The sequence below is a fragment of the Fringilla coelebs genome (genome assembly GCF_963513975.1).
Source record: "Fringilla coelebs genome assembly, chromosome: 6".
Lineage (NCBI taxonomy): Eukaryota > Metazoa > Chordata > Aves > Passeriformes > Fringillidae > Fringilla > Fringilla coelebs.
Window position 1 is genome coordinate 4,826,070 of NC_140034.1, and position 23,419 is coordinate 4,849,488.

General features: G+C 40.5%; 1 protein-coding gene across 2 annotated transcripts in view; it reads left to right on the top strand.

Annotated features, from left to right (window-relative positions):
• ARID4A (AT-rich interaction domain 4A) overlaps positions 1-23,419 on the top strand; it is a 46,903-nt gene that overhangs the window by 19,900 nt on the left and 3,584 nt on the right. The window contains exons 11-22 of one of the 2 annotated variants that reach the window (XM_084207443.1): positions 495-661; positions 10,399-10,471; positions 12,737-12,831; positions 13,147-13,244; positions 14,609-14,837; positions 16,463-16,713; positions 18,037-18,234; positions 18,875-18,959; positions 19,060-19,192; positions 19,318-19,380; positions 20,376-21,506; positions 22,086-22,190. In XM_084207443.1, the coding sequence (XP_084063569.1) occupies positions 495-661; positions 10,399-10,471; positions 12,737-12,831; positions 13,147-13,244; positions 14,609-14,837; positions 16,463-16,713; positions 18,037-18,234; positions 18,875-18,959; positions 19,060-19,192; positions 19,318-19,380; positions 20,376-21,506; positions 22,086-22,190 (2,628 nt within the window). The remainder of the gene's footprint in view (positions 1-494; positions 662-10,398; positions 10,472-12,736; positions 12,832-13,146; positions 13,245-14,608; positions 14,838-16,462; positions 16,714-18,036; positions 18,235-18,874; positions 18,960-19,059; positions 19,193-19,317; positions 19,381-20,375; positions 21,507-22,085; positions 22,191-23,419) is intronic. The other variant, XM_084207444.1, reaches the window with a different exon arrangement.

Consider the following 23,419-nt stretch of genomic DNA (forward strand, 5'->3'; position numbering starts at 1 on the left):
TTAAAAACTAGTGCCTTTTCTTCTCTGGTAACACTGAACAGTTCATTGCAGTATGTTCTTTTGGGTGTTTTTCTGGCTCCTTTATTAAAGTCTTTTATTGTGACTGAGGGGCAGATTTTGGTGTTATCTGGGTTTGTTTTGCTTTGTTGTTTTCCACTCTTGGAGCACCTCTTAAAGGAAAAGAATTTGAGGTATTTCCATTTTACAAATGTAACCTGTGCCTGTCCCATCACTCCTTTTCTCACTAAAATGTTTTCCTTCTGTTCCAAACATTAAGGTCAAATCTCTTTGGGCAGTGCTCTTTTTTTAAAAAATTTTTTAAAAATCTAAACCATTTTGGAAAGAGCAAAGTAAGCCATGGTGCTTGATCTCTGATGGATTTCCTTGCATTTAAGTTGGTGTTGTGATTTACAAGAAGGTGAAAAGGAAATAAAAAATGCTTAGTGGCTGTGAATGCTGCAGATGAGGTAAAGCCAGGGCCCTCTCCTCTCTAGGGCTACAGGAGGCAACCATGTTTCTCAGCACCAAGGGTGTGCCTCGGAACTGGAAAATGGACATCAGTGAGATCCTGGAGTCCTCCAGCAGTGATGAGGAGGATGGAGCTGCTGCAGAAACTGATGAAGAGGAGCCAAAAAGAGAAGAGAAAACAGAAGAAGTAGCGGTGAGTCTGCTCAATTTCAGCCATTTTTGGACAATCCTCAGTCATTTTTCAGGGATAATTTAAGGACTTGCTTGCCTGAAAATCCTGTACTTTCCAACATACTGTTCTCAGACTCAGCTCACTTCAGTGTCTTCTCAGTCCTGCTCATTTTCTCTCTGCTACAGTTGTCTCTGTTGGGATTTGTGAGCAGTGGCGAGTTGTCTCCTGTTACCCGTTGAGGAAACTGGAGACAAATCTCAGAAGCTAAATTCAGGGCAGAGAAGAGCAAAAGGTTCTGGGTAAAAAAAAAAGGCAAGATCTAAAAACTTAGGTTGAACCTAGTTCCACCTTAAATACAATATCTTTGTATTTCTCCTCTCTAATTTCCTTTTGTATTTTTCTTTGTATGTGTTAGAACTCTAGATACTAAGAATTTTAAACTTTCTATACTAAAAAAACACAAAACCTCAAGAGAGCACTACATTTGACCAGAAGCCATAGAGAAAGGTTCCAAAAATAATTAATAACACTAAAATTATGAATATATAATTTAAATTAAAACTTGCAATATCACAAAATAAACGCCTTAGAATTTAAAGTTTTAAAATATAGTAATATATATATATAAAACAAAAAAAAATTAAAGCAAAAGCTAATCCTTCTTCATAAATTTAAATAATATTTTATAATTAAACAAAAAAGTCCGCATTGCGGACTTCAAATAACTAATTATTAAACAAAAAATAAAAATAATTTGAATATAATTTCTCAATTAAATAATTGAATCTTAAAAATCCTATAAAAATAATAAACTGTTTTATAACTTATTAATAAAATACTGTAGAGCTCACGTGTATGTAGGCTATATAAAAGTAACTTGTTTCAGAAAACAGTAGTGTGGTTTAAAAAAGACAAAAATTTCTAGCAAAAGCAGGGGGTTGACTGGAGCTATGAACTGATTCACAGGGCAATAAATGCTACTTAGGAGCAGTGGAGGACAGACCTTCGTGCTGTTAGGTTGGGAATCACAGAATGATGTGGTGGATGGACTTTCTGTCTAACGTGCTGTGGCTTGTCCAGACTGGGAGAGGAATTCATGGAGAGCAGCCTGTGGAGAAGGGCCTGGGGGTAAAAGGCTGGGTATGAGCCAGCAATGAGCTCCTGGCTCAGAAAGGTGAACGTGTCCTGGGCTGCCTGACAGAGGGGATTCTCCCCTTTGCTCTGCTCCTGACAGAGGGCATTCTCCCCTTTGCTCTGCTCCTGACAGAGGGGATTCTCCCCTTTGCTCTGCTCCTGACAGAGGGGATTCTCCCCTTTGCTCTGCTCCTGACAGAGGGGATTCTCCCCTTTGCTCTGCTCCTGACAGAGGGGATTCTCCCCTTTGCTCTGCTCCTGACAGAGGGGATTCTCCCCTTTGCTCTGCTCCTGACAGAGGGGATTCTCCCCTTTGCTCTGCTCCTGACAAAGGGGATTCTCCCCTTTGCTCTGCTCCTGACAAAGGGGATTCTCCCCTTTGCTCTGCTCCCGTGTGACCCCACTGGGGCACTCTGTCCTCAGCACACAGGGACCTGTGCAGGCTGCTCCAGCTGCAGAGCTGGGGGTGTTCACCTGGAGCCCCTTCCAGGGCATAAAGGGACTCCAGGAGAGCTGGAGAGGGACTTTGGACAAGGGCTTGAGTGATAGGACAGGGGGAATGGCTTGAAGCTGACTGAGAGATTTAGGTTAGACATGAGGAAGAAATTCTTGGCTGTGAGGGTGCTGAGGCCCTGGCACAGGCTGCCCACAGAAGCTGTGGCTGCTCCATCCCTGGAATTGTTCCAGGCCAGGTTGGGCAGGGCCTGGAGGAGCCTGATCTGGTGGGAGATGTCCCCATGCAGGGAGTTAGACCTGGATGATCTTAAGGGTCCCTTCCAACCCAGATCGTGGAATGTGATTCCATGACTCTCATAATAACACTTTTTTCTGCATTCGAATAGTTCAAGTGGCTCCTTTTCCATGAAGTTAACCAGTTTCCTCATGCCATCAGAAATGCTGTTACAGAATTCTCTTCTATTTCTGCTCCCTGCTTGTAACCTGGATGTTGGATTTAGAAGCATGGGCGGAGGTGGGGGGCGGGGAGAGGAGGCACTGCGGGATTTATTTGTTTCCCCACCGGGCCGTTCTCACAGTACACCCCAAAACCATGACCCGCGAAGCCCCGGCGCGGCCCGTGTGTGTCGGCGGGAAGGTCAAAGGCCGCTTCCCTTTCCCCTTCCCTTCCCTTCCCTTCCCTTCCCACACGGAATGGCCGATGGCGCTTGGCGGCGGCCTCGGCGTTCCCAGGGCAACCGGGAGCGGGCGCGGCGCAGGCGCGGGGAGCGGCCGCGGGAGCCGGGGCTGGCCGGGGGCTCGGAGATGGGCTGGCCCTTCCTCTGCCTTTCATCTAATGCCTCGCGTTCTCCTTAGTCTTACTAGTTCGTTTTATTAGTTTTTTAATTTTATTTTTTTCTTCCCCCTCCCGTGCGGAAGAGAATGTAAGTAATGCCGGTTAACCGCGGCCGCCGCGCGGGGAGAGAGAGCGAACGCGAGCGAATATTTGGAAGTCAGGCTGAAAATATGTCCAGGCAGTGGGCAGATTAGATAGAAAGGAAGTAAAACCATTTTACGTTTGAAAGAATGCAGCTGCTAGGTAAGGATCGTGTGCTTGAATCTGTGATGTGAGCGTGGTGGTTGGGGATGGGGGTTTGACTTGGGTTTTTGATCTGGGAACTGTCTGGTGGAGCTTGCAGCCAGGGGAGATCTTTCCAGGTAAAAATAAAAAAAAAAGAGACAATAAAAATCTATTTTTAGATGGGAATTTTCTGCTCGGGTGTCAGTGTTTTGGAAAATGGAGTAGATGTCTGTGTAAGAATAATGGTATGATGAGATAAATCTGAGATAAATGTGTGCAGAAATGTAAAATCCTCTGGGTTTTTCCCCCTCTGTTTGCAGTGAAAAAGACTGAATAGGCCACATTTTGCAGGGTGTGAACTGTTGCAGGCTCTATTGCTCTGTCTGTATTAACATTGGTTGAAATTTCAGAGTATCAGTCACTGAAAATCAAGGATTGCTGTACTAGTTTTCTAGTATCCATATTTATTATAATTTTTCATGCCTATTGCATAAAATGCTGTGTGTTTCAAACAAAGAAGGGGGAGGGGGAAGCTTGGTGGTTAAAAAAAAAAAAAAAAAAAAGGCATTCCTGTAAAAGAAATAGAGATTATTTCTAAAGAAGGATGTTAATGTAAAATAGTGAAGCAGAGGATTCCAGACAGGTGGATGTGCTGATAGGAGAAGCTGTGGAATCCATTATTTCCAGGTGACAAGTAGGAATGTAAGGTGAGCATCTTCATGCTGAAGCTGTGTAGCAGAGGGTAGATATGAATCTTTTTAGATAATGTCAGAGCAGAATTGACATGATGGCCCATTAAGTCAAATTCCTGGTTCAGCTGTTAAAATACATATTTTTAATTGTGGGCCGTGCTAGATATTGCAACAGACAACATTTAGGGAATTTAAGGAATTTCTGGGGTTTTTTCCCCTAGAAAGGCAGTAATACTAGCTGCAGAGAGATTGGACAAGTGAGTGATTGGGGTTTTTTTGCCTGTATGTGAATACAGATGTTAAATTACTGAAATTTTACATTATATACAGTGCTTCCTTTTATTAATCAAGGTCAAAAATTGCTTCTGTCCATCCTCTCCCAGAATATTCTCAGTGGGCTTTTTGTTTTAGAGCTATAATTGGTTATATTATTAGAGGTGGAAGTAAGATTATTAAAAACACCTTTTCTATTTCCCCCCATTCCCATCTTTTGGTGTGCACAGCAGCTTTGCTGACAAGGCCTGTCCAGCTGCTGCCCAGCCATGATAGGCCATCATTAAATAATCAAATGGACACAGACCTACTTAATATATAATCACAGGATAAAGTCAGTCAGAAAGGTCTAATTCTGGAATGGAAAGGATCCTGTTTTTCTGAAGTAGGATCTTTTATAATGATAATGGAGCAGAGAGATCTGCTGTAGCTGTTGACGTTAGATCCTGCCATTTTTCCATTAGCTAGCTTAAAAATCTGCAACTTTATTTTGACAGAAACTATCTAAGTGTGTTGCCTTTTGTGACATCTTTAAGAGGTGGTAGAATTGGTACTACCATGTTTCCAGGCTTTACATGGCTTTTTTAAGCTAAGGAAGGGGAACAGACATGGGGTTGTTTTGGTGCTCCTTCTCCTCACCCCTGGTGAGTGACTTGTGTGGTCCAGAGTTGACTGGGAAGGAGGACAATGTGGAAATTGCTTGTCCTGGGCTCTAACAGGGATTGCATTACACAGAGCTACTCAGCATGTTCAAATTGCTGAAATTTTGGTGATACGTGGTGCAACTTAGGATTATTTTCCATTAGCTATTAAGATTTTAATAACACATTTCATAAAAAGTGAAAAAAATCCAGAGGTATTATAAAAATAAATTCTTTATTGAATAAAAATTAAAAGAATCATTCAATTAATTTGAATCCAGATAAAAACCTGAATATTGCTTTTGCTTCTTACCCATTTTTCAACATGTCAGAGAGGAAGATACTCAACTGTGTTTGGAGGGTACACTTGGCAGTCTATGCACTGCAGCTAACAGGAAAGAGAAAATCTTAACTCAGGTATCTCCACATAGAAACAAAAGCTTTTGGAATATTGAACATTACCTGATCTTTATTCAAAAGAAGTTGTATCTACTACTATATTTGCTTGTCTTGAAGTTGTTCTGTCAGGGAAGAAGAATCTAATCTAAACATAAACTAGTGAAGCAAAGGATTCCAGACAGGTAATGGTGCTGGTAGGAGAAGCTGTGGAATCCACTGTGATCCATCACATCTAATTCTCAAGCTTAAATATTGAAATACTCCCTGTTTTACAAGGGGATGTGTAAGCAATATTTGGGTTTGGCTCTGTCTCCCTGTGAGCCATTCTGATTCCACTAGAATTAAGATCTTAACATGCAGTTATTTCAAATATTTTCTCAGTACACGCTCTCCACAGATACATTCACTGAAGACCTGAGTAAAGGCAAGGAATTTCTTCAGAAAAAAATTCCAGGTCTCCATGGCTCATTGAGGAAGAGTTGTGGCACCTCCAGGTGTTTGCTAAGAGGGATTTTCTTCAATGCTTGTTTCTGACAGTCACCTGGAGGTTGTATGTGTAGCCTGTTAATTGGGGTGCATTCATTTAACCTTTTTAAGGTTCTTGCATCACAATGGCATCAAAAAAATCAGTCACAGTTGCTTTACATTGTTGAAGAGGGAAGATGCCAGAGGCATTTTCCAATGTTCCTATTCTGCAAATAAGCAAGGATTTCAGTTCTCATGATAAGTTATTTCCATAACGTTTATTAGCATTAAGTCCATAAAGGAAGGATGAGAAATCCATGATGTGTTTTAGGAGGCTTGAAATTCCTACAAATAATCAGTAGTCGACTATTAAAATATTTACATTTTGCTTCAAAATAGTTCTTGTTCCCTGTGTAGGCTTTGCTCTCAGTAACTGTGGGAGATCACATAAAATCATACCCAAATTGCCATGTCTGTTGCAACCTATTTGTATTTTAAAATAACATTGAAATAGCTGACTCTGAAAGTTCAATACAGGAAAAGAGTAATTTCAAAGTCAATGAAGGGTGATATCCAGAAAGAAGTGGTTTATTAGATACTAAGAAAAAATTATTTCCTGTGAGGATGGTGAGGCCTTGGCACAGGGTGCCCAGAGAAGCTGTGGCTGCCCCATCCCGGGGACTGTCCATGGGTGAGGCTTGGACCAGCCTGGTCTAGTGGATGGTGTCCCTGCCCATGGCAGGATTTGGAACAAGATGGTTTTTTAGGTCCCTTCCAATCCAAACCATTCTAAGATTCTGTGATTTATATATATAAAACCCCCCAAGCAGCTGTGATGTGTAATGCACAGAATAGCCTTTAAAAATAGCCAAACATTGATTAGCTAATCCTCCTTCTCATGCATGTGTGCATTTGTAGGAGTTCTGGCTACTGTGAAGCACAGCCTGCATCATGCCATGCACAAATGTTCTTTAAAGCCTTCCTTGCTCACAGTTTTATGCAAAGAGGCATTCTCAGAATGTCACTCCAAGGGAAGTTGCAAACTGAGGCACAGCTCTAGAATGAGTCATTGTTGGTTTGTGGAATTTCTGGTTTCTTGTTGGTACAAATTAACATTTTAAGACCATGCTCATCTCCACGTGATTTAAAGCTGTTAACTTGTTGCAATCAGTTTAATTCTTGTCATTTCCTTAATTAGTTTTCAAGCTTGGCGTTAGAAAGCAAATGTGCAAGTGATGAAATCTCATTGAAGAACTGTGAAGCAACAAAATTACATTTACTGTAATTCTGGCAGCTTGTCTTGATCATCTCTTCCTCTGAACTCCAAATCCTGTGTATGCTGCTCTTCCTCTTCACCTGCATTTCTTTCACAGAAGCATTTATGGTCTTGTCAGTCTATTTATAACATAAAAGAAAGATCTGTCCCTGGTAGCTCCACCTCAGATTGCCTGAGTTCAGGGTCTACGTGCTTGGAGATAGAGATTCATTCTTTCTTTTGTACCAGGATCTATTTCATCCTTTGTGCTCCCACTCAGCTCTAAAGGTTGGCACCCACAGAAGCTTTAACATCATTTCTGTAGAGTAAATGATGAGTCAGGATAACAGAGCCACATTCTTGCTGAAAATCATGCTAAGGACAGAGGCACAGCTCATGGTGAATTAGGTGACTTAAAACCAAACGAAGCAAAACCAGTTACAAGTGTTCTGCACATTTCTGTGTGCTTCATGTTGCTCGTGCTTACCAGATAGTTTTAGAAAATACATGAATGCTGTTAATGTTGTTTGGAAGACCATAATAAATGGAGTTGGGAAGGGAACATGTCCGTTATACAAAGATAAAAAGATAATGTTCATGGTCAATTTTATTGTTTTACTGTTTCCAGTGTTCCCTAACAGATGTGGCCTGCTTGTCAGAAAGGAGGAAAAAAATCTCAAACCCATAAAATTTCAATCTTTACATTAGAAAAGGGGCATCTTAGAGATTTCTTATTTATTTTCATTTAAATGAAATTCAGCCTCTCATCCTGAAATGAAAAAGTTTTTCTCATGTTGCATTTAGCTGTGGGTATTGGATGAACAGCAGAAAGGTCTCAGTTTTGAACTCTTGCAACTTAAAATTTTCATGTTGTTTTGCCTTTCACTTGGACTTACCTTTGGCTATAGTCTCCCCCTTTTTGCAACATCTGTATAAGAAAAAAATGAAGTGGAGAGACACAACTCTCTTGAGTAGCTGGTTTTAAACAGTTATCACTGTGAACTTATGCCCAATCCAAAATGGGCACAGATGTCTGGATAGTAGCAGTGAGTTTTGGAGAGCAGCACTGCCATCCTTGTTCCTGCTGGAAAGCAGTGCTGGGAATTTCAGCTCTCCATTTGCTCTCTGATGGTGATCACAGGTTCTGGCATCAGCATTTCTCAGGTGTTTCCTTGATTTGGGTGCAGATTTACAGCAGCTTAGATGAACCCCCATGGCAAGGGAGTTGGGACTGGATGGTTTTTAAGGTCCATTCCACCAAACCCATTCTATAATTTTATGATGGTTGATATATTTATAGTAAAACTCTCTCAGAACAGCAAACACTCTTTAGAATTCTTCAATGTCCTGTTCCAAACAGATAACCCTGGTTAAAAAATGGCATCTTATCCTCATATTGCAGTAAGTATATCCAGGAAGGGTTGGTCTTTCTCATTTTGGCCAGAAGCAAAAGAGCAGCTGGTCCAAGATGTGTTCTGTGGTGGCAGTCACTCAGGGCTTACTCAAGTGACTTCTCAGAAGGATCTGGTGTTTCTTCTGGAATCAGTGCCAGGCACAGTTCAGCCTCCCTCTGTCAAGGGGAGGCAGAACTGAGAGAAGCAGGTGCAGACTTTGGGATGTCTCACACAGGTGGATGATTATTGCAGCCAGGTTTTATGCCCCCACCCTCTACCACTTTTCATCTTCCCTTTTTGCTTTTCTTCAGCCAAAAGAACTCGGTCTCAGTGGAAGGGCTAAATTATGGCTGCAAGATTGCTGTTTCTAGCCTACATTTCTGCTGTTCTGACCCACAGTTCTGGTTTGGCTTTGTGCCCACACAGAAAAAATGGCTTTAATTCAACTATTCAGAAGTATTTCGGGATGTTTACTGTTATTAGATGTATTTAGTTTGCACAGTTTGAGCTGTATTGCCTTCAGCCAGTAAACATTACAGTAGATGGTAGAAATTTCTCGATCTTGAAGTTATTTTGCAGTCTGGATGGAGAGAAAAAAGCTGTGGTTTCTATAGCAATACTTCACTTGATAACCTGGAAGAGCATGCTAATTCTATAGATAACTGTTTCTCCTTATATAATCCCTGTGATGTGCTGAGGAAATGGTAACTGATGCTGTACAGCGTTGTGATTACACATTTAATTTCCTCCAATTATTCCAGAAGAAAAATTAGTGAAGTAAGACACAGATATTGTCTCTGCCTGATTGTAGCTGAGCCCTGTTGGGTTTAGAAGCTCAGAATTCAGTGAAGCAGGCAGGGCTGGGATTCATTCTGATGCTAGGCAGATTGCTTGCTGGTTAGTAAGGCATTAGCATGTACATCCCCATTTCCCTACCTATCTCCTTGCCTTGAAGCTTAAAGTTTACAGTATGCAGAGATGACTGAAATCTAAATTGTTGTTCTGGTTTCCTTCTGGAACTGCTTGTCACTTTCCTGTTATTTTTAATAATGTAATGATAAGATTTTTTGACACGTACTGTACGTCTTTCCTTCAAGACAGCTGCAGCCTGCCTTGTGCAAACTGCCAGGCTGGCAGGAAGAAAGTGGCATGCAGAAAGCATTGCAGGGAAAAGGGTTTGGTTTTTTTTTTTTGGTCTCTGCTAGAATCTCAAAATTCCATGAGGATACGTAGACATTATTTCCTCTGCCTGCCCCTTCCACCCCTCCAATAAATTTACTGTATTTTAAATAATTTTCACTGGAATAAAAGGAATATCTTTATTTCATGCTGTGGATTACTTGCCATAAATTTATCTCATAGTGTTTATCTCTTTGAGGCTTTGAGTTGTAAAGGTTAAACTAAGGAATTTATAAATATAATAAATTATAGAAATTACTTTATAGGTGTTTCCAAATATAAGCTGAAATCAAGCACTCGAACTTAATTACAAAACAAATACTGTCTGGATCATCTCCAACAGGTACTGTTGGAGAAAGAATTGTTCTGCAATCTGAGCTAAAGCTGGGATAAGGAAAGTGAGTTCAACAAAAAAGCCCCAAACAAACAGAAAGAACCTAGCAAAAAAAAAAACAAAAACCAACAAACTGGAATTCCTGTGAATTCTTTCAGTCTTGTAAATACCAGACCTCTTCTGTGCTAGGCAGGTATGCTGGCATACCTGTGTATTAGTGTTTTCATTTTGAGGGTCACTCATTCATTCTGTCATGGACTGATGCTTTCCCTGACCTGCATTTTCTTCCTTTCCTCCTGAGGTACCACTTCAGTCTTCTTGAATAAATTTTGTTTTCTGAATATTTCACCATTACAGGGGTTCAGGGCCAAATGGGAAGTGGTTTGGGTTTAGTTCTTGCTCTTAGGCTTTTGTACAAATAAATGGTTTCTTTGCATATTTGCTGTTTTCATTTATGACTGCATTTATTTTCACAGCCTGAGGAAGAGCTTGATCCTGAAGAGAGGGACAACTTCCTCCAACAGCTTTACAAGTTTATGGAAGACAGAGGTACCACTGAATTTTCTTCTTTTTTTTTTTTGTTTTTTTTTTTTATCTCCAGTCCACTTTAATGGCACAGCACTCAAAGGGAACTCAAATCCTCCCTGAGGTGTTTTGGTTTTGTTTTGCTTTCACAAAGCCTTTTTTATGTTCACAACGCCTCTTAAATAAGCCCTTAGTTAATTTCTGCTTGTAACAGCCATGGCTGAGAGCTCTGCTGCTGTTAATCCCAGGCTGGAAGCTGCAGGTCTGTCCATGGATGGTGAAATCCAACCAGCACAGAATGGAGATGTGCCATCCTCTAGTCTTGTGCACAAATGGAGCAGTGATACCTGAATAGACAACTTAAAACATTCTATTTTATCCTGTAGCTAGAACAATAAAATAGTGTATTTTAAACATCTGTCTTTACAGGATTAAGTGAGACTTAGAATAGTTGAACTCTTGGCTTCAGAGCAGTATCAGAAGTGCATGTGCTCTGCATAGGGAGCAGGACGTACCTGCTGACTTGGGAGAGCTGCTGTTGCATAAGGCATGTGCAGTTGTGATGAGACTGACATGAAAATGGAAGCTTTTATGCTCCTGTAAAAAAATCTATATTCAAGCCTGCAAAATTTTGTCTTTTAGAGTATATTGGTTTGATAAATTTTACACATGAAGTCACCATTTCAATCCTGTATTTCAAATACCATTTTCATCCTGCAGTAACCTTGGTGTGGAGGTAGATTATAGGTGTAACTACTGCCCTTTTCCCTTTTCTTTTCATCTTTCTTTTCTCTTGACAGCAGCTACCTGAATGATATTTCCATAGCAGCACAGAGTGCAGCAAATGTTGATGTATTTGAATTTGAAATGACCAGAGCTAAGGGTGAAACATAAAGTACTTGCAGAGTCTGAATATTTGCCCCTTTCTTTTTTTGAGGGTGGGAGGTTGTTAAAATTAATGGGGAAATCAAGCTGCCTTTGTAAAAGAGGGTCTGTTCTAAGGAGGTGTGTTCTAGACCACAGAATCATAAAAGCACAATCCAAAAGCTGTTCAATATTGCCAGTTCTGATCATAGGTTTAGAAATTGAACATGTATTATAGCAAAGTGTTCTGGAGCTCATCCAATATAATTTTGAAGGCCTCCTGTGTATATAACCAGTGTTTCTGGAGAATAAACTGCCTGAGGGGAATAAAAGACTAAGTTGGGGGAAAGAAAAGAAATCATTCTGCTGCTGGGCTAATCCAGAGGGTTCCTTTCATGTAGCCTGATTCTTCCCACTTTCCTGTTTTCTTGGTTTCTCATTCTCTTTCTTAAACACTCACAGACTACAAAACCAGTAGGGATGTCAGGACCTTGTGGAGGCAGAAGAAGAAAGCATTTGTATGATGAATTTGAAGACTCAGTCCGTGAAATATTTTTCAAGCCAGTATGGGGATTGAGCAATGTGCAGGACTTCTTCAGGACTGGGACTTTCCCCTTGCCTGTTTGCTTTTTATTTTCCTTCTCCATCCTTATAGCAAGATTTCTGTTCCCAGCAGATTTGTTCTACATTCTGTTCTCTCAGTATAAATGTTTTGATTCATGGAATCATGACAGTATTCCCAAAGTCCTATAAAATTATTTTAATGATTCCAAATATAATTGCATGAAGATGAGGGAAGATACAAAGCAGCAGGGAGGAGGTTTGGCATTCTTCCTTGCTGGGAGGATTATTGTCTACATATGCAGCCACTTGCCCTAAGTCACTTTTGGTTTCTCCTTCTGCAGATAATTACTGTTCTGTGTGTCACTGCCACTCAGCTGATCTGAGTTCTCTCTTTTCCCTGGAACTGCCCCAAATATTCATGTCCTGTCAGGTCCTTGTGCTTTTCCACATTCTGACAGTTTGCCTGAATGTCTCTTCCTAATCCAATGTTCTCTGCTTCTTCCTCGTTCCTTTCAGCCCACGGTGGTTTTAGTTAATCTCTTCACACACTGCTCTGTTCCAGCATTCCTCAGGTGTTCTCTGGAGCTTCCTGCAGTTCTGACTGTCCTCCCTGCTCATGAGAGGAGCAGTGGGATGCAGCCAGCTGGGAGGCTGATAAACCACCCACTGATAATGATGCATTCAAAGCAGGGTGAAGCCTTAACTGGTCATGGGAATTTACTGACTTGGGAGCATACCTTAAGCCATTAAATTAATATTTTAGAATTTAGAAGAATACTTGGAATCAAATGTGTGGTAAAGGAATGGAAGAGGCACCTTGCTGTTCTTGGGAATAACTTGTTTCTGTTTTATTTTATTCAGGTACTCCTATCAATAAACCACCAGTTCTGGGCTACAAGGACCTTAACCTCTTCAAACTTTTTAGGCTGGTTTATCAGCAGGGTGGGTGTGACAATGTAAGTGCTGGATGTTCCCTGAACTAAATATGTCTGTTCATTCATATCTATAAATGATTGTCCAGGGAAGCTGTGGCTGCCCCATCCCTGGCAGTGTTCAGGCCAGTTGGACAGGGCTTGGAACAACCTGGGATAGTGGGAGGTGTTCCTGCCCATGGCAGGGGGTTGGAACTGGATGATTTTTAAGGCTCCTTCCAACCCAAACTGTTCAATTATTATAAAAGACTTTGGCTTTTAGCTCTGTTAGATTTTATTTCTTAATATTCTTGTTTACCAAAATCTATAAACTTCCTTTTTTCTTTTTTTTCCCCAAAGATTGAGAGTGGTGCTGTATGGAAGCAAATTTATATGGACCTTGGCATTCCTATTTTGAACTCAGCTGCTTCCTACAACGTAAAAACTGCTTATAGAAAGTAAGTTCTTGAATTGGATAGTGGTGAAAACACTTTTCCTTTCTTTTTCCTAGCTATAGCTTGTACAGCATTCAGGAGGTTTTTGGTAGTTATAGACAGCAGTTGATATTCTTCAGTTAATGAATAGTTCTGAGCATTTTCCAGTGCTGATGTGGAGGAAAGGAGGGAGCAGTCAGGGCTGGAAGTTCCTGTTGCTCCAATACATCAGAATTCTGCTCATTTTTTACCAAGAAACTTTCACTTTCCTCCTGTGCTGACGACATTTCAGAGTAAACCACTGAAATTTATAAAATTTCAGATTCAGTTTTGCAAGTTAAGGTAATTAACAGTAGCAGACTCCTTAATCTTTAGATCTCACATGCATTGAAGAGAATTTGCTTTAACATCATGAAAGGTTTTGACTGAAAAAAGACATGTTTTAGATTGTATATTTATAAATAATCTTTGTAGTATTAATAGAATAATGGCACTAGGGCTTAACTGTGTGCATTGCTATGGTGAATGTGAAAGTTATTAAATGGTAAAATCATTGCTTACATTGACCAAATGCATAAATATTTTTCTTCTCACCCTCACTCTTCGGCTGTATTGTAACTTTTGAATTGCAAACCTTTCAGGAATGACATTTTCCAAGCTCGTTTTCTAAATAAAAGTTGTTTTTATTGTTTATCGCCTGGAAGTTTGACAAGAAGCAATTGGGCTTTTTGAGTAAAAGGGAAGAATGAGATTCTCTTGACTCAAACTTAAGGAAATTTGGAAATAGGGATGAGTAATGACTTAACTCATGTTAATGTCAATGAAGATGACTATATTGAGACTCTCTTCAGTGAGATTTGAACTGGGCACGTGTTTAAGGTCTGTATTTTACAGAGAAGAGTGTTTACCCTGGAAAGAGTAATTGGTAAATGTGTACTGGGTTGCTGTTAGTAGAGTGGAAGTAATGATGATGTTGTTTGGACACAGGAAAATGTGTTGTGACAGTGATAGTGTGTTGTAACTTGCATCTTAATTCTTTGAGGAATTAGCTAGTTCATACCTCTCTCACCTGTAACTGGATTAGAATGTGCACAGGCAGTTTCCAGAGAACAAGCTCATGCATGGCATTACTGTCATGAATTCTTAACTGGATGGGGATGAATTTAAATATATGGGAAGTACGTCTGTGTGTTCTTTTTCAGCATTTGACATGAAATTGTTTCACTTCAAAATCTTCTCTAGCTTTTATATTTTTGTGTTTGGTTGTTTGTTGGTTTTTTTCTTTATTATTATTTTCCTGAAGTTACTGAGCAGGAAAATAGGTTTTATGCACTTCAATAAATGGAAAATAAGCCATGGAATATAAATGGGACCTTCCTTGTCTGTAGGTATCTTTATGGTTTTGAAGAGTACTGCCGTTCTGCAAACATTCAGTTTAGGACCATCCATCACAATGAACCAAAAGTGGTAGAAGAGACACAGAAACACGTGGAACCAATGGAGGAAAGTGTGAAAGAGGAACAAAAAATGCCCCCAACAGAAGTTAAAAAAGAAGCAGAAGAAAATTATTCCAGCAGTGAAAGTGAGAAAGAAGAAATTGAACTAAGATCCCCAAGGGTGAGTGGTCTGAACTGATTTGTGTTTAGTCCTTAACAAAGCCCCCTTGTATAGTGAACAGTTTCCATAGTGAGTTTTCCCTGTGGAGCAGCTGCACGTTGGAATTGTTGCAGTGTGGAGTTCTGTGAGTGTTAATTGTTAATTATGTTCTACCTGGACACAGAGTCAGGTTTGATTATTCCTTCATATTCCACACCATGCATGGGATTTGCTCAGGCTCAGTTGGATGTGCTGTGGTTCAGGGATGACTTGGAGCTGTTCTCATCAGAGCAGTGAGACACAGCAGGGCAGTCTTGGTTGTGGGTGAGGGTTTCCACAGGCACATGGAACCTGCAGCCTTCTGGCAAGAAACAGGAATATCAAAAACCTGCTATGGATCTAAGAATCAAAGGAAGACCCATTTCTCTGAGCTGTTTTTTATCACAATTTCTCTTATAATAAAAGAAAGACTCAAATATTAGAGTATATATAGACAAAAGTAGAGGGAGGAGCCGTTTGGTTTAGCCTTCATTTGTCTCTAAATGCTGTAGAGATGAGAGTTGTATTAGCAGCTACATAGATCAGATCAGTGGCCCATCAGCTGGAGGATACTGAACACCATGAGGAATACAGACAGTACTTTAAAAGTGCTGGAATATGGCTGTAGCACTCATTTACTTATGTTAAAAGAACATTTTGTGTTCTTCAGCAGAGTATGACTACTGAAGGACAAGAATTGCTGCTTTTGAATTGTTCAAGTTCTAAAGATTGTTTGACTAAAATGTCATTCTGTTGAAGTCCTTCTTGCAAAGCAGCTTTTTCAAGCAATTATGTGGTCTTATAGATTAATAGATGAAAAGGCATGGTGTAAACACAGGTTGAGACTTCTATTACCTGTTACATTTCTGTTTAAATAAAAGTGGTTGTTCCAAGCTGCATCAGCCTCAGTGAACTTCCTGACATGACATTAGCTTTGTTCTTAGTTTGTTCATTTATTTTTGAGTTTGTTTTTCTTTTTGATGATGCTCAAAAGGGGGAGAAAGAAATGTTAGATTTTTTTGTCTTTTTAATAATTGGCTCTTTGTTCTGACTAAAAAGCAATGATCCTATCAAGAGACTTCTAATAAATCAAATTATAATCCTGTGCTAAGTTTCTAAGATTTGTTGCAGTTGCAGGTAGTCCCAGGCAGCAACTGCCTTGAGTATTCAAGGTGCCTTTTAAAACTGGGATATTTAGAGTTTTTTGAAAGCTGACAAATTTCTGCCCTTGATGTCCACAGGGGACTGTCAGGATCCAAGATGCCTCCCCTCAATATTCCTGTACAAGCACTTCAAATAATGATATTGCTGTAGGTGAACGAGACATTTTGGCCCTTTCTATCAGAGTAACAAGCATTACAGGTCCAAACAAATGTCCTGAAATCCTCCATCAATTAATCAGAAATTCATCCTTATTATTCCAAATGAAGCAGATATAAAAACTTAAAGCTTTAATTTTACTATTTTAGAATATTTTGCATTTTTTTGTCATCTCCAGCCTTTCTTCTCTACAGGAGTTGCATGTCTCACTTTTTTGCTGGGGTTTGGAGAGGTTATGAAGAAAGCAGGGGACAGCAGTCATTATACTGATTTTATTTCTCTTCCAGGGACGAAGAAGACTTGCCCGTGATGCAGCTCCTGCTAAAAAAGATGGTGAAGAGGATAAAACCCAAGACAAATTAAAAGACAGTAACAAAGAAAACAAAGATGTAGAGGAAACACCTGAGAATGCAGAAAAGAAAGAAAATGAAACTCCTCTAGGGAAGAAAAGCACACCAAAGCAAAAAGAGAAGAAAATTAAAAAACAGGAGGATTCTGATAAAGAGTCAGATGAAGAGGAAGAGAGGCAGAGGGACAGGTAAACACCAACTTGTATCACCAGCTTTGAGTTTCTCTATGCCATGATTGAGCTGTTCTCCAGGCAGGAGGACACAGACTTGATCTTACTGAAGTGTGAAAATCAGAAGCCTTATTCACTCAGACAGGCAGGGAAGGGAACATTTTATTTCAAGCTTGTAGAGCCTGCTGTACTTTCTGGAAGCATCTTTTTGTGCTCGATGCCAGGCTGTATTTTTCACTGGCACTTCACTTGCCTAGGCTGTGTTGGTGTTTTATCACACCAATACCTCCAGACACCAAGCTGACCAGGCTGTGAGTCTGCCAGGTGCTGTGAGAGGGTAGGAACAGCTTGGAGACACTTTCCTGGGCAGTTGAGACAGAAATGGCAAATCCCTCTTCTCCTGTTCTTTTAAGGGTTTGCTGATGGCTGGTGAAGCTGCAGGCTCCTTGTTTTTGCTGTGTGTCACGTGATCAAGGCAGCAAAGTTTTCTTTAAGCTGTGTGGGTGTTACTTGTCCTCTGAGTTGCTTGCCACAAGATAATTGATCTTTCACTGAAGCCCAACAAATCTGTTTCATTAAAAGCAAACCCATAGTCCTTTTTAGTATTTTATTTCTTGCTGACTTCTTTGTAGAGTAACTTCTAAATTATGCTAAATTGTCCCTTAAGTAGGGAAGGAATTATAGCTAAAAATAGGCTTGATTGTAGTTCTTCAAAATATGTTTGAGTATAATATTTAAACAGTAGCTAAAGGTGTAATGAGAGGTGGATGTATCTAATAAAGAGCTGTGCAGACACTTTTAAGCTTGGCTGAACACTTTTGTGATCAAGTTTTTTTTCCAATGGAATGGTGTTTGTGTCATGAGAGGATCACTGTGATGGCAATTCAAACTCATGTGCAGTTAATAAACTGTAGCATGTTAAGCCAACGGTAAAATTACCATTTTTTATAAATAATGTGTCAAAATCAAGTATTTCAGAAACTGAAGTTAGTTCTTCCTATGCTGTTTAGGAGACACACACTGAGTTAACTTTTATTCCTCTTTGTATTATCAAAATATTAATTTTAAAATAATCTTTAAGCTTTGAGGTAGTTGTATGCTTTATAAATTGTGTTTAGATTTTAATAAAACTTCCTGGATATTTTTGGCACTTAGCCCTGTTCTCCCTAAGTTCTGTTCTTGATTTAAAAAATCTGTTTCTGAGCAAGCTTCAGAGACAGGACAGAGTGCAGAAAATGAATTTCTTTTTTTGTTGCTGCCTTTTTCTACCTTGACTACTCTCTAAATTTTAAAATATGATTGTCACTAATTACTGGGCATTTAAAATACATTTTACTGCAGGGAAGAAATTGAGAACAAAGGAGAATCAGAAGGTGAAGAAGATGAGGAGGACACAGAACCCTGCCTGACTGGAACCAAAGTGAAAGTAAAATATGGACGTGGAAAGACTCAAAAAATTTATGAAGCCAGTATTAAAAGCACAGAAATTGATGATGGAGAGGTTTTATATTTAGTTCATTACTACGGATGGAATGTAAGGTAAGGATAACAAATTGCCCTTCATTTCTTTGTTCAAAGGCTTATTTGCAAAAGAAATTTTTGTGGCAATATTCCCCAAATATTTACAGGTTCTCTTTACATTATTAATTATTAATACCTTTAGGAGATTTTTGAGGAGCATCAGTGTGTTTGTGCTTTTCAGAATCTCATCCAGTTTGGTGCCATAATAAAAAAAAAAGGTACATTTTCCTGCTGAGGTATTGTGTGGTGAAAACTGTGTATGATGTGGAATAACTTAAAATTTAGAGCAGACTCAGTCCCCTGAGTGTTCCAGTGAGAGACAGGAAAGTTTGTACCTTCATCCCCTCATCCCATAAGGTTTTTTTATGGACTGGAAATGTCATTCACCTTTCTAAGGCCAGAATACTGCATGAGTTGTAAATACAGGCTCTGCTATCATGGAATGGTTTGGGTTGGAAAGGAAATCCCATCTCATTCCACCCTCCTGCCAAAAGCAGGGACACCTTCCACTACCCTAGGGTGCTCTGAGCCCCATCCAACCTGGTGTTGGCCTTTTCCTACCTCGTTAATAAATATTTTGTGTTAATTTGAGTCTTGCTCCTCATATTCAAACAGCATTTTATGTGAGTGCTAACAGCATGGTTTCATTCCCTTTCAGGTATGATGAATGGGTGAAAGCTGATCGGATTATCTGGCCAGTGGAAAAAGGAGGACCAAAGAGAAAACAGAAGAAAAAAACAAAAGTAATGATTTCAATAAGTTTGTTCTAGTAGTTTTTAATAGAGCAAAAGGTTTGATAATCAGCAGTGAAACATTCATAAAATTCCACTGTTTCCCCTGCAGAATAAAGAAGATGGTGAAAAGGATGAGAAGAAGGACGAGGAGAAACAAAAATCCAAGCGTGGGCGGCCCCCACTGAAATCCACTCTCCCATCCAACACGTCCTGCAGCCTCCCCAAAATGCCCAGCAGCGAAGGTAAATGCGGCTCCGGAGGTGCAGGGAGCATCGGTGCCCTCCGGGGGAGCCCGGGCTGCGGTGGGAGCCCGGAGCTCCCGCTCCTGCCAATCGATACAAATTAATTCTTTCAATTTTAATTTTAGCAACGCCTCGCAGGCAGACCAGACGTAGCTCAGGAATGTTTGATTCTGATAGAGGATCAAACGGTGAGTGATCTCAGCCCTGTGTATGCTTTGGAGGCTTTTTCAGTACCTTTTTGAAAAGAAGTTTGGTGGTTTTTTGGGGATTTTTTTTTGGTTTTTTTACCTTCTTTTTTTTGTTTTGTTTTTTTTTTTCTTTCTCCTTGTAAATTTTGTTGAGTAAGCAGTTGAGCTGACACTGCTGAGGAGCTCAACTTGCTCCCACAAGAGCAGAGACTGTACAAGTTATCCCATGTTCTTCAGCCAGAGCCTTTCGGTCCTGAACAGACCAAATCCCGTGCTATAATGATAGTCTTTATTGTGCTAATTAAGTCCTCAACCTCAATACTCCATCATCCAGCAGAGCTGTTAATTATACACAAATGGCAGCACATCTTTGGTGTTTCTGAGCCTCTCTGAACAAGAACTGAAGTGAAATCACTGTCTCCTTTTAGTACAGGTCCCTGAGTAATCTCCTGGTAATGTACTAATGCTTGCTCTCTGTGTGGTGCAGCATTTGTACAATAGCTCAGCAGTGAAATGTTCATACTGGGCTTTAGAAGGCTTTTATTTTTGGGTTTGGGTTGGGTTTTTTTCTCTGCATGGAGGGGAGAAGTGTTTTTTGGTTTTGTAGTGTCACGTGGGAGAGGCAATATCCATGGCATCAGGGGAATCCTATTTTTGCTGCAATAAAATGTAATTCATTTGTATTGGCTTATTTGGGAAATAGTAGGAGAATCACAGACTTCAGCTAAATCACCTGAGTTAAGAGCATAATCCATATACTTCCTGAACCCTGAGAGCACCACCACTACTGCAGTTCCACAGAAATTGTAGGAAAAAATAAGAAGTGTAGCAAGTGTGTTGAGTAATGCAGGATTTTTAAAGCATAAAATTATTACTGTAAACTGATGTTGACCTCATAGATTACTGAAAGCAGGGTTTTTGTGAGGTTCAAATAAAAAGTCGTGCTGCAATTAATTATTTAGGGTGCTGTTTGTTTCTTTTTAAAATTTTTTTAGACTCTGGCACATCTGACAGTGAAGCAGATGAGTCATCTGAAAAGAATTTGAATGAAGAATTTTCTCCAGAAACTTCAGAACTGGAAAAAAGTGAAAAACTCCGTGATGAGAAGCTGGATGAGGAAAACCCAAAGATTTCTCATGTGCTGAAGGAAAACGACAGGACTCAAGTACAGCAGCTAGAAACACTGAAACTGGAAGTTGAGGAAAGTGAACAAATTGTTCAAATTTTTGGAAATAAAACGGATCAAATGGAAGAAATCAAAAGAGAGGTTGAAAAATCACCTAAGGGAAAAGGGAGAAGGAGCAAGACAAAAGATCCCTCCTTGGAGAACGTGAAGATCGCACCAGGAAGCCAGGAAGAGGTGACAAATGAATCTCTTACAGAACCTGAAAGGTTAGATGTCTCTTCCTTGGACTGTAAAGACATTTCCAGCACTACTGAAAGTGAAACAGAGCCCTCCACAAAAGATAAGAAACTTTTGAAAAGGAAAACTTTGGAACAGGCATCACCTGAGAAGAGAAATCGGCGAGAGAGCGAGATGGAAGTGCCAAATATTGTATCTGAAGAGAGGACCAATGAATGTAGTGGAGCAGAGGAATGTAGAGGGCTGAATGCTGAGGAGTCCCTCAGAACTGAAAACGAGGAGATGCCGTCCCTGGTGGCGGAATCGGTTCCGCACGGTCCGGAGCTGAGGAACGACAGCTTCCAACGGCCGGCCGAAGCCAGCGAGAGCCTTCCCTTGAAAGATGAGGACGACACGATGCCTCAGATTGGTCCTGAAACCTTGCTGTGCCATGAAGTAGACCTGGATGACTTGGATGAGAAGGAGAAGGGCAGCACTGAAGACACAACAGCAGAAAAGCCAGACCCCAATGCTTCCAACTCTGCCCCCTCTGCCTTAGCCCCCGGCGTCCCCTCGAGCTTCCCGGTGGCCTCTCCTCTGGCCCTGAGCCAGGACGAGTCCCGCAGCATCAAGAGCGAGAGTGACATGACAATCGAGGTGGACAGTGTGGCAGAGGAGTCTCAGGAAGGGCTCTGTGAGAGTGAGTCTGCCAATGGATTCGAGGCCAGCACCACCTCGAGCAATTGCAGCATGGCGGGGCAGGAGAGGGAGACGGGAGAGAAAGGTGAGCGTTTCCTGGAGGAGCCACTCCAGCTCTGCTCCTTCCTGAAGGTGGCTTCAGGCTGGTGTCACTTGGCTAAAAGTTGCTGCTCTGTTTTGTCTGCTGGTTATAGATTCACAGAATGGTTTGGGTTAGAGTCCCCTTCCATGGGCAGGGACGCCTTCCACTATCCCAGGGTGCTCCAAGCTCCATCCAGCCTGTCCTTGAGCACTTCCAGGAATGGGGCAGCCACAGCTTCTCTGGGTAACCTGTGCTAGGGCCTCAGCACCTTCACAGGGAAGAATTCCACCCCAGTATCCCATCTAACCCTGCCCTCTGGCAGAGGGAAGCCATTCCCCCTTGTCCTGTCACTCCAGGCCCTTGTGCCAAGTCCCCCTCCAGCTCTCCTGAAGTCCCTTTAGACCTTGGAAGGGGCTCTAAGTTCTCCCCAGAGCTTCCTCTTCTCCATGCTATGAACAGCCTCAACTCTCACAAGCTGTTTGGTTTTAGATTTCTTTGTTGCTTATAAAAAGAACTTTTTAGTAGCAGAAGTATTTCAAGTGTCATATCTTTTATTTTTGATTTTTTCCCCTTCTCTCATAGGTCAAAAAAGACCCAGTGACAGCAATAGTGGAACGCTGGCAAAAAAGCAAAAGCGAACTCCAAAGCGAACCAGTGCTGCAGCCAAAAATGAAAAGAATGGAACAGGTATATTCCTGCAGGGGGAGGAGGGGGAAGGTTATCCTGGCCTGTAAATATATGTAAGAACTTACTGTTCTCATGTTACAAACAACTTCCAGTGAATGAGGCTTCCCTCTCAAGGTTTTTCATTTTTATTTATTGTGATTATTAGTGATAAACTGGAGCTCTCTCCCAGTGTAACTGGGAAATCTCTTGCCTCTTTTATATTACTTACTTAGGAAAAATGTCTGAATTATCATTTACATTAGCAGCTAGTGCATGTTTAACATTATGCTGATTTTTAAATATTGGATTGGTTATGAATTTGGCAGAGGGCACATTTAAAGTCTTAGAACAGGTGTTTCTCCTGGAGAAAAAAGAAACGTTTTTGAAATACTGAAAAATGTTGGATGCTAAGGAGAAGCTATCCATCCAAAGGGATCTTGTCTAGTTTTTCTCTCAAGCATCTGACTATTTTATTGCTTGCTATGGAAATCTGAATTTTTGTGTTTCTGTAGCTCATTTTTCAGAGAATCGCAGAGTGGTTTGCGATGGAAAGGATCTTAAAAATCATCTCGTTCCAAAACCCTGCCATGGGCAGGGACACCTTCCACAATCCCAGGTTGCTCCAAGCTGGCTTGGAGCACTGCCAGGGATGGGGCAGCCACAGTTTCTCTGGGCACCCTGTGCCAGGGCCATCTTTATAATAATTTCTGTCTAATATCCCATCTATCCCTGCTGTCCCTCAGCATAAGGACATTCCCTCTTGTCCTGTCACAGAATTTTTGACAATCATTGCATGACTGAATCAGTGGTTTTGGCTTTGTGACAGCACTGTTATATTTTTAAATATCAAACTAAAATGCTAATTATCTGACATACACTATTTAGCTATATTTAACATGCCTGTGGAGAACTTGGCAGTTACTGTGGGAATATAAAATATTTGAATATATGAGCTAAAAATTTTCTGTTACATGTTGTACTTCTGTTGTTTTAGTCATGTTTCAGAATTGTTCCTTTAGATGTGTAAAGCAGTTTGATGGCTAAATACAATCATGTGCTACCTACCCATAGTAAAACAGGGTTAATCTTTAAGAAAGGGGTTTTAGTTTCTGCTTTGTATTAGAAAGCTAAAATAGGTGATGTAAGACAGATTATCAGTGTTTTAATATTCTAATTTTGGTAAGTTTATTTATTATTTCTGTGCAGAAGTTTGGCCATTACTTTTTAACTAAGCCTTGTCAGCCCTTGAA